Source organism: Carassius auratus, chromosome 27 (genome assembly GCF_003368295.1).
Source record: "Carassius auratus strain Wakin chromosome 27, ASM336829v1, whole genome shotgun sequence".
NCBI classification, from domain to species: domain Eukaryota; kingdom Metazoa; phylum Chordata; class Actinopteri; order Cypriniformes; family Cyprinidae; genus Carassius; species Carassius auratus.
Genome location: NC_039269.1, coordinates 15,249,404 through 15,261,320, shown reverse-complemented (window position 1 = coordinate 15,261,320; position 11,917 = coordinate 15,249,404). Strand labels below are relative to the sequence as shown.

The window sequence follows — 11,917 nt, the reverse complement described above, 5'->3', positions numbered from 1 at the left end:
CGTGAGACCCTGACAGACCTGTGAAGTCTAGGTCTGACCTTGGCCCACTTTCACTCTTTGTGGGAATGACAGAACTCAGAGCAGGAACACGATGACATTCACGAAGGTCTGTGTAACTAATATCACAGAGCTTACTATGATATTCAGCCCAAGATAATGAAAAGAAAATGTATATTTTCCTGTATATTTAAATATATAATTTATTCCTGTGAGGGTAAAGCTGAATTTTCAGCAGTACTAGTCTTTGTTGTAACATGATCATTCAGAAACCATTTTAAAATGCTAATTTGATGTTCAATAATTTATTATTATTATTATTATTATTATTATTATTATTATTATTATTATTATTATTATTATTATTAAAACATGATTATTGTTTGTACTGTTCAATATTTTGATGGAAACCATGATATTTATTTTAGTTTAAAAGAACAGCATTTGTTCAGAAAAAAAATATATATTGTAAATGCCTTTACTGACATTTGTGGTTCTTTCTGAATAAAAGTATTAATTTATTTCATGAAAAAAAAAAAAAAAAAAAAAAAAAAAAAAACACACAAATGACCACAAACTTTGAAATGGTAGTGTCATCATATAATCTAAACACCATCTGAAATGCTTCAAAAAATCAAAAAGAAAAAAAAGAAAGATAGATAGAAGATAACTTCATGATTGAATAAATTACAAAACATTTTATATAATAAATAAATTATTAAATCATTATAAAATGTATAACACTGGTATGATAATATATGTTTATATATATATATATATATATATATATATATATATATATATATATATATATATATATATATATGTAAAATAGTTTTCTATTACTTTTTTATTATTACCAAAATATCTTTATGCACAATAATTCATATTTATTGTTACTAAAACATTTACGGAGGAGACACATAAGCATAAATGACTGTTATACTATATATTAATTTACATACAGTATAATCTTTATTCGACTGCATTTGTGACTTTCACTGTGGCTTCGTCTCCTAGACCCAAGTATAAACAAATACAGAAAAAGTTGTATTAATATCGTATTAATATTTCACAATATTACTGTTTTTACTGAATTTGTGAACAAATAGATGTAGTCTTGGTAAGACTTCTTTCAAAAAAAAAACAAAAAAAAAACTTACCAACCCCAAACATTCAAACATTTAGAATGTAATTGTATATATGCAGACAAAACTAATAATAAAAAATAAAAATATAAAAAAAATAAAAACCATCAGGATTTACTTAAATCACTGCAGTATTTTATTGTAAGCAAAACACATGCAATAAAGTAAAATTAGATAATGTGTTAAGGGCTGACTTTAAAATGTTGACTTTAAGAAATTATGTGATTTTGGACCAGAAGTGCTAAGTCATGGACAGAGTTATCTAATGCCAAATTACAGAAACCTTTTATAGATGTGTATACATAATTCCTTTACTATATTACTAAAACGGTCCCTAAACATGAACTGAAAACAAGAAAAGCATTGAACCCTGTAAAACCTTTATAAAAAATAACAAAACAGAGAATTTGACAAAGTACATACTGATGTGTATCAATACTGTTCAGTGAGCAATACAACATTTATTGATGATAATCATGTCAATTTTGAGACAAAGTGTGTGGGAATTGTGAGGGAAACCCAAACACAACAGTCTGGACTTCAATGCTTCATATGGTACATAATTGTGAAGTCTAATAATGCATTTATAGCAGGTGCGGTCAAGTCTATTTCACAAAATATATATACATTTTCACAATGGCAACCATCAGAAAACTAGAGTGAGTCATAAACGCATTTCATTCGAATAACAGATGACATATGGTTGTATTTTCATATGGATAAGCATGATCATCTTCAAACTATTACAAAAAAATATGAACTGGTGTTTCCGAATGTCTTGTTAATGAGAGCTAAACAAAAGAAACAATGAATAAAGAGAGAAAAGAATCTTCAGAGCCATTATTGAAGGCAAAGGCAATGAAATATCTGTCACATATTTCTGTTTCTTATACATACACAAGCTACTTTCAGTTTTTTACATTTTTGGTTTTGACAGTGAATAGCGATGAACATTCCCAAACATTTCCACCCAAAATCTGTTAAAGAGGTGAAGCGTCTTCCTTTTTGGCAATTGTTCAAGAAGATGTTTTTGGTAGAACATATGTTAGAGAGCACAAATTAATAGGGGATAATAATATATTAGACAGCGAGGTCATATTAGCGATTGATTGGCTTCACCCCAAGTCAAGTCAGTGTTTGAAAGCTGTTGATCTGGATTTCTGGGTTCAGGGCAAAGGGTCCATAAAGATTAAGCGCTTGTATGGCACTTTACCTGCATAAACACAGCTAAGAGTGACCGTCGAAATGCCCAAATCTTATTAACTTAATGACTTCCCCATTTAAATGGATTCTGATTCAATGTACTGCAAAACAAACTTCATTACCCGGAGCCCTGACAGACAGGGATATATTTTCAACAAAAATTAGTTAACTATTGGATTTTTCAAGATCATTTTTTTCAATTAGGCAGAAGAGCTGAATCCGTCATGATTTCACAATGGAAACAGTGGCATCAGCAATACCAACTGGCCAACAGAAATAAGACATGAGATTTCTGGCAGAGACATGCTTGTATGTTGCACATCTGAATTTCTGACGTCCTTACAAATGCTTCTGAAAAAAAAAAAGAAGCTCATTATGTTTAAACAGCTATGAGCATGATATTTCATATTCTTTTACAACGTTTACACAAAGGATTTTGGTTACCGGCAACACTCGGCTGTGATGTTAAAAGCAGATTGCTTGTTTTTAAAACTGTACACTCACAGTTGGCTCTCATAGTTAAAATTACACGGAAAACAACAAGATGTTATGTTCGCATTTGTTAGAGCGTGGCCTTTTGATGAAACACTCAAGGTTTTCGTGGGAGAAAATAAGATAATAAGGAATACCATTTTTAAAAAGGGACTATACTAAAACAAATTTCGATTCAAAACAATAAAGAGCATTAGTGCTTGATCTAAAAAAAATTGGGGTAGTAAAGGGCATCCATCTATATAAACCAAACAAATATACTGCTCTTTATGTCAAATTCCTTCACTTAAGGGAGAAAGGGAATAAGGGAGCGCTTGAAAGCAATCTGAAGTGAAAGCGGGGAGGAAATATCATTACAGACCATAATGACTTGATGCTTCCGCCATTTCCGGAATCAGTTATATTTTCATCGACTCGCAGACAGTGTCCTCAAAAACAAACAGAGTGAGGAAATGACTCCAAATGAAATCTACAACAACAGAGTTGTTTGGACTGCTCTCTACGATAAACATAAGCATGTTCCATCATCTAATGGACAGCTTTTGATGGCCTTTATGGGGAAAATATGATAATCGGCTTTGAAATGGTATGACTGACCTCCACACACCCTAGTTGAGAAAAAAACTGTTTTATCAAAGGCAAAGGAAATACTTGGATAAAGCTGAACTGATATCGGAGGGTCTTTTGAAAAACGATAAAGGAGAAACAGTAAACAAACAAACAAAAAATAGTCAGTATCACTATGAACAAACAAAAGAGGCAATAATAATTGACCGTACCAATAAGGAGAGCTTCCTCTCAAGCATTATATCAAGTGGTAACTACTTTTTTTCTTTTTTAGAAAACAAGGACTGTTCTTTTGTGTATTTTTTTTTTCTTTTTTTCTGAGAGGTAGAATGAAGCATTTAAATTGAAACACAAAAACTGGTTGTTCCATTATTAACAATTGCCTCATAAGACTGAAACAGTCACAGGTTTTTGTTAGTCGCCCTGTCCCGCCTAAAATACACTGTGAAAACTGTACAAACACATCTTTTTTTCTTCTTTTTTTAAATTCATAATTGTTTTCTAAAATCTTGTAAAGTATCCCAAATGTTCCACGGTAGTATGCATGATTGTGTGTGGCCATGAAGGATGTTAATCCAAATCTGAGGAGGGTGGAGCGCTGGATCTTTAGTCTGAAGATCCCACGTGCTGTGAGGATGGATGGTGCCGATCAGTTGGAGGTGTCAGAATGGACGCTCCCGGGTCCTTCCGTGGGTGAGGTCACTGAGGAGGGTGTCGGGGCGTCTTGCCAGCCACCGTTCGCCTTTAGTGAGAAAAAAAAACAAAAAAAACAAAACAAAGACAACATTTTAAAAAGTGCATATTTCAACACTCATCCAAATCCAAAGACGCAAGCGAGCGGCTACAAACCCCATTGTGAAATCTAAACGAGAGTAACCATGATGAATTCCCTCACTATAAACACGCTTTTGCAAGAAGTGAGTCACAAAGTGAGGCAGTAAAAAGGAACGACATTATGCTGCATATTACGAGTGATTTTCAGAACATGATTTTCAAAAGACAGATGATGGAGGAATCAATTATTGCAAATTATCACATTGGCTAAAGGAATGAAAGTATAATGGGCACCTAAAATCGAGGCCATTTCATATCCGGGAGACAGGTTGCCTAAAGAGCATTTGGGGCATTAATAGCAATTTCCATGCCATCAGAAAAAGGACTAGAAATGGGCTTTGGCAGCCTCTTATTTTCCCAGCCTGTTATTTTAGATAGAGGCAGTCTGTAATCAAAAAAGAAAGAGCAGAGCGAGGAGAGAAAAAAACTTTTCAAATCTTCAGCTTTGGTGACACCCCATGTCTATTTCAAAGGCGTAATTACAGTGCATGGGCAAGACGAAAGCTCCCCCACATAAATGCTTTATGTCTCAGGCCGTCATTATCCACAGCCGAAAAAAAGGCGAATAACTTATCTGGGTGGAGAAGGAAAAACATCATGTTATTTAAGACAGTGAATTTGTTGGAAGATTGAGACACTTTCTCTGGCTACATTATTACAGCGTTATGATGCAAATGTTCGCTGCCGCTTTCTTCTTTGTTATTTATGGTTATAGGTGTTCCAGTATAAAATATTGTTGAATGAATTCTTGATACAAACATGAAATCAGTTGATATCAAACAGAAGTTTTTTTATTCATTTATTTATTAGAAACGACTGCAGGAGTATGTCGCTGAAAAATAATTAAACATAATAATTAAAAATTTAATCTTTTTTAAGTGCCAGCATTTGAAGATAGCGATTAAATTCCAAATATATGTGAATAAATCAAAAATTCATCTTTAAATATTTACACTTAGGCTAAACTGTCTTTTCAGATTGAATTTATTTCAGAAATATTTACATGTAACTTTGAAAAGATTTAAAAAATAAACTTCCATATAAAATCTATGTGAATTAAAGAAGTGTTCAGATAAAATATTTATTTTAGATCTTTATTTAGACTTGTATTTAATTCACAACAATTCAAAATGTTTTTAGACTTTAATTCAGACATATTTACTTCAAAACCTTTTTTTTTATAAAAAGTCTTCACAGATTTTAATTCAGAAATGTGAATAAAATAAATTTTCAAAGAAAATGTCTATTCAGATATTTTTTTCAGAACTATTTACTTTTAAAATTAAATAGTAAAAAAAAACTAAAAACACATCTAAAAACATCTTCCATCTTTATTTGACCCTCTAACTTTAGCACTCAGTATTCTAATTATATTCTAAAAAATAAAATAAAAATTCTAACTAGCTTTATAATCTTTTTGTATTCTATCTGTTTTCTTTTTCATTTATTATACAATTAACAAAAGCAAAAAAAGACCTCTACCACTAGCTTGCTCTATTCTATCTGTTCTATAGTGGTGTTTTCTTTTTATTTCTTATATTATTTAAAAGTCCTTGCTATGTGCTATGCGTTGAGCTAACTGAGACTTGTTATAGCACTTACATATAATTTCTCTTATGTTGGTATTGATTGCTTCCATTGTCCTAATTTGTAAGTCCCTTTTTGATAAAAAAACATACTAAATATTAATGTAATGTAAATGTAAAATGTAAGTTAATTAAATATTTTTTTCAGATAATACGTCATTACTGAATTCATAAGTATTGTATTCTAATGACCTCAAAGACTGAATTAACATCACTGTAAGCTGTCCTGACAAAAAAATGCTCTCCATCAGCCATAGGTGGCACAGAAGCACTGGGCCACTTCCACAGGACACATTCAGCTCTGCATCAGAGCGGCTATTTAGAGAGACTTTGTTAGTGTGTTTGTCTTTTTTCCTTTTTTTCCCCCTCCTCACACTTTGCTGGCTCCCTGTCAGTGCTGTTAAGGTGGCAGATGTGTGATATGACCAATGCACTTGGATTGCTGTCCCAAATCTCTACTCAGCCCTCCCTTGAGACTGTCTGATCAATTTCCTCTGCTGGCGACACGGCTTGTCGCTGTGGATTTTACATGCTGGCCTCTGCCGTTTGTGTTCCCGGTCTCCCTCTCCCTCTCTCTTAAACACTCCTCCCCCAGTATAAAACTGATGGTTGGAGCTGCTCATCTGCTCTGGTTAACACAATTCTTTTAATGTGCACTCAGAGCTGTGGTGGAGGACACCATCTCAGGCTCTGAATGAGTTTGATGGCCTGAATACACCTGTGTCTGGGCTTCTTTGATGCTGTTGGTGTTTATGTGGCTGAAGGAGCCAAGGTGATAAGCGGTCACATTTACGGTCACCTTGATGACTGCTCCTAGTGTACATATTGCCGCTGGCACCACTATATAGTACCAACCCCAAATTTTAAATATCGTAATGGCATTTGTCTTGACAAAAAGGCTAAGTTTGGACTCACATTGATGCCCTGTGGACTGTATATCTGACTGGAAGCGAGGCTTTCACTGTATCCGCCTGTCTGACTGATAACATGGCGAAGAGTATCCACCTGCAGACAGAAGAACACAACACAAACAAAAGACAGGGTCAGACAATACAGATACAAAACAAAGACGTTTGTGCTGAGAAAAGGTCAACCAGATATCAAAAGGATATTGGCAGCCAAAAAGGTCATCAAATGTTGAATGAAATGTTTGTGCTACAGATATCAAACAAAGGACACGATATGTTTCCAGACTGATATGAAAAAATAAACATTTACAGTGTAATTATTGGAGTGAATTTAGAGAATTAAATGTCATTAAAAAACACAAATATACAAATTATAATACAGTTATAAAGCAATAAAGCAGAGTAATATATTTACAATTTAGTGCTGTCAAACAATTAATCGCAATTAAACACATCCAAAATATACGTTTTTGTTTACATAATAAATGTGTACTGTTTATATTTATTATGTATTTTTAAATACACACACATGCATGTATATATTTAAGTAAATGTTTATATTTGTATATTAAACATATTCATATATAATATAAATTATATAAATATAAATATATGCATGCAAATATTTTTTAAATATATACTTTGTGAGTGTGTCTTTATATATACATAATAAATATACACAGTACACACATATTTATATAAACAAAAACTTTTATTTTGTATGTGATTAATCCTTTGACAGCACTTTATATTTTTTAATTTATATTTAAAAATATGCATGCATACATATTAAATTACATGCATTTTATACGCTGCTATCCATTGCGCCACAGAGCTGCTATATGCAACAGATTTTATATATTTTGTTACTCTTTACATTCATAATACACAAAAAAACTCTTGCACCACATGAACTCATTTCAGAAGATTCCCTCTGGGATTCCAGCACTGAATATTCATGAAGCACCCTGAGCCTTTGGAGAAGTTACTTCGTTATGGGATGAAAATATTCAGAACGTCAAAGGGGGACAAACCGAAACACCCTGTGTTTGGATGCTAGTGTGCCGGGCAAGGTCAGGCCGCCACGGTGGCAGATGTGACAGCATGACAGATACTCAAACCCGCTGACAAGAGCTGTATTGTTTCCAAGACTGTATTTGATGGTCTATTCATTTGGAAGTTGACAATGGCCACGGAGCAGTGTACAACTGCTTGAGGCAAACTGTAACCCCAGTCAGTCTTCAAGGTCAGAAGGCCCGTCATGTCAGCCGCGGCCGAACAGAAATGTACACGCTCCGGACTCTATGATGAGCAAGCTGGCACTGAGAGATGAACTTTGTTGTGACAAGGATATATAACAAGATGATGACTATTTGATCAGATATGACATAGACATGTCATTCAGTTCTAACGGAGAAACTTCCTATGAAAATATGGGCAAACACAAGAACAAAATATTTATTTCTTTTTACAGAATAGCACTTGCTTGCTTGCAAGGGGGATTTTGTGGATATCAAAGCTCAGTCAACAAAGTAAACGTAAAAAGGCAGCAGCACAATCCTAAGAATCCTTTCATAGGCCATGTTCACACTAATACGTTTTCGTTTGAAAATGCATAATTTTTTCTACATTTTGGCCTTCCATCCATACTGAGATGCCATTTTTAATCAAGGAAAACTGAACTTAATGAAAAAAAAAACCTCTCTCCAAAGTGGATACATCTGAAAACTCCGTTTTCGAATGGTAGGACTGTAGACTGTGAAAACGGAGGCTTTTGAAAACGATGACGCAAGTTTAGTCATGTGACGCAAATTATACCAATAGATATCCTTGTTTATACTAGCATTGTGCACGTTATGTGTTATACACTTTCACACTATTCCTATAGTTGTGTTACTTTGTACACTGTGTTACTTCATATCACAGTCCTGCAAAGATGAAAGCAAATTTACTCACGATTTCTATTTGCGAGGGCAGTTGCGACCTGGACGCGTCAGTTAATGGTGAGTTATTTTTGTAAATAAAATAATCCTATCAGAAAAACAACATGAAAGCATGACACATTCCGTGTGTCATCTGCAGTGAGCTTTTCTGAGGCTTTACAATGCGCAGAAAGCGAATAAACCTTTTTCTGACATTTCAGTGTGGATGAGACACTTTTGGAAGATGCTTGAAAACGCTAGTGTGGATGGAGAGCATTTTAAAACAAAAACGCCATTTTCAAATGTATCCGGATTAATGTGGACATAACCTTAGAAATTCAATAAATAGAGGCAGAAAAAATAATTATAGTATTGATGGATCCAGGCCAGATGTGATTTTGAGAATGGGATTATCAGGACCGCCATTATGACAGCACAATGTGTGATTAGGTTTAACTGAGTGAAATTAGTTTTGGTAATCTGCCCTCTCTCTTAGCGACACTCCCTACCTGTGACTGAATGTTGGCCCCCACTTGGGCCCCCTGGTATGAGTCCCCATTCAGAGACTGCACACTCATGAACAAGTCCCCGGAGTTCATGTTAAAAGAACCAGCAGAACCTAAGAGGAAGAGAGGCCGAGAGAAAGAGACAGAGAAAGATAGGGATAGATAAAGACAAGAAACAGTCATGCAACAGTAAGATTGAAGTAAGGAGTGTTAGTAGTGCAGAGCTGGTACTGTATGTGAGGGTTATGTGTTGAAAACCACACAAGCTCGGTACAGATTCCAAATCCTAAATCCAAGGTTAGAATGAGCTGAGAGAAATTCTGTTTGATATAATTATATTTATACATTTATTTAATCCAAAAGTACCTAATATTTCTGTTTGCTAGGTATATATATATATATATATATATATATATATATATATACCTAGCATATATATATATATATATATATATACCTAAATATAACAAAAGATTGCATTTATATTTTTTTGTAAAATAAAGTGCTGGACAAAAACGTTGTATACTGTAAAATAAAACATGGACGAAACATATCTTGGTTGTATGAAATTTCTTTAAAAATATTGTTATTATTATTACTTAAATTAGTACTTTAGTATTTTACTGTAGACTAGTAATATATTAATGTCATAATTTCTTCAAGTTAAGCCACATTTATTTTAGCAGATTGAGTTGACACACAACTGATTATCTAAGATGTATACTAAATATGGAGAATTAACAGTTTATTATCGAAATTGTGAATTCATTTTTTTCCAGTAAATATTATGTATTGATTTATCACCCAGACCTAAATAAATTGTCCATTCTAGTCTCCAGTGCACTTCACATGAGAGGCACTACACTTTTTTTAATGCTAGCGAGCAAAATAAATCAGTCCCTTTTCAGGTTCCTTTTCAGTTAGAAAAGGATTGTCTATATAGAAAGTAGACAGCACGGCAGTTTAATAGGTTTAGGAACAGCCCTGCAGATCTGCCTAAAGTTGTTTACTCTTCAAAGCTGTTTTTCCAGCCTGGACATGCTGGTCTTTAGCTGGTTGGCCAGTTCCCAAATCCCTCTAAAACCATCAAAACAGACCTGTCTGACCATCTTGGCAAGGCTGGATGGCTAGCTAATGGCCCTAGGCAAGTTTAAGCTGTTTTGTTTTAGTAGAGAGAGATATATTGTAGCTAAATGACACAAATATACACATTAAGTATTAATAGGATGTATTAATATTTACAGTTTTTCAGCTAATTTTGTGTAGGTCAATCCTTGTCATTCCAATAAGAATTCATACGTTCTTGAGGGCGAAAGATTTCCCTATGCAGATTTCACATTAGAGTTGATCACACAGAAAGCTGCTTTGTTTGGAACTGACTTTTATGTGAGCCGTGCTTCATACATTGCTACCCTATTGACGATTTCTATTGAACTTTCACCAAATGTGACCGCACCATTAGCTTATCACTACAAAAAACTACAATAGCCATTAAAGTGTTTCCGGAATAACAATGGGTAAAGAAGGACCAAAACAGACTTCTATTAATTCTACAGTGACATCTAAGATGGACAGTACAGTTACACTGCCACAGCCAAGTCATTCAGGATGTGCTAATTGAGTCACAGAAGGAATTAACGAATGCTATTTGTCTTTTAATGGAGGAGAACTCCCTAGATGTTTAAGAGAGAGCAGGGCTTAACTTAATTTCCGCTTTAAAAGCCGCAGGGCACTAATCAAATGTACATGGACCTCTAATCACTTCAAGGCTACATGACAAAAGGCTTGACCATCTCGTCATAATGACATCCAGGAGGTCAAACAGACAACAACGACCAAGCCGGTTAATAGCTTAGGTACGTTCACACCAGATAAAACGGAATATCATTTGAGCCAAAAACTATTTAAAGCGGAGTACTGGTGAGTAAAAGCTGAATTATTGGTTGTGGAAATAGAAAAACCGTATAAGAGCAATGCTGCAGGCCAAGCTGCTGATGTAGATAAAGAGGAGGCAGATATGGACGTCATAAAGAGAGGTATTATGGGAATGCTACAGTAAAAGGAGGACATTAAAAGCGGAAATGGTTGAATATTCAAAACATTATCATGGTGAAGTACTTTTCTGCTAGTTGATGAAACGAAATGTTCTGCTTCTGCACCCCTAGCAGGACTAGTTTCTAAAGCGTATTAAAGACCAGTGAAAAACAAACACATCTGTTGTTTGTGTGTCGATCTGTTGCAATGCTCACCGGCCGAGTTTGGGGTGGAAGGCGAGTTGGCTTGGCTGCCGTGGGTGGAGACGTTGGTTGCGCTCACGGCGGTTTTGGCAGCGTACATGTTGGCTTCTTCTTGGAATTTTCCAATATTTTTCTTGTATCTGATCCTCTTGTTTCCAAACCAGTTGGATACCTGAGGAGACAAGAATTAATGAACGCATCAGAAAGAACAGAAATTAATTTCAACCTCATTTGAGAGCTGTTTAGTGTCTTTGGACCACTAACTTCAATGCATATGTATTCTGCATCACTGTATGGGGTGAATGTTGGTGTGTCTCACCTGTGAGACTGTAATGGAGCATTTCTTTGCCAGCTCCTCCTTGGCCTCCTCGCTGGGGTACGGGTTGCTGAGGTGGGAGTAGAAGTATTCATTCAGGATCTCTGTGGCCTGCTTATTGAAGTTTCTCCTTTTTCGTCTAATGGAAAATGACAGAGCAGAGAGAAAGAGAGAAAATGAGAAAGGGAAAAAGCAATGCCA

At 34.7% G+C, this 11,917-nt stretch overlaps 1 protein-coding gene across 2 annotated transcripts in view; it reads right to left on the bottom strand.

Annotated features, from left to right (window-relative positions):
• Window positions 1–1,586: 1,586 nt before the first annotated feature.
• Window positions 1,587–11,917, bottom strand: part of LOC113045629 (pre-B-cell leukemia transcription factor 1) — a 63,524-nt gene continuing 53,193 nt past the window's right edge. The window contains exons 5-9 of one of the 2 annotated variants that reach the window (XM_026206111.1): window positions 11,720–11,855; window positions 11,413–11,572; window positions 9,167–9,276; window positions 6,743–6,832; window positions 1,587–4,149 (exon numbers count right to left, since the gene is read on the bottom strand). In XM_026206111.1, the coding sequence (XP_026061896.1) occupies window positions 4,057–4,149; window positions 6,743–6,832; window positions 9,167–9,276; window positions 11,413–11,572; window positions 11,720–11,855 (589 nt within the window). In that variant the 3' untranslated portion in view covers window positions 1,587–4,056. The remainder of the gene's footprint in view (window positions 4,150–6,742; window positions 6,833–9,166; window positions 9,277–11,412; window positions 11,573–11,719; window positions 11,856–11,917) is intronic. The other variant, XM_026206112.1, reaches the window with a different exon arrangement.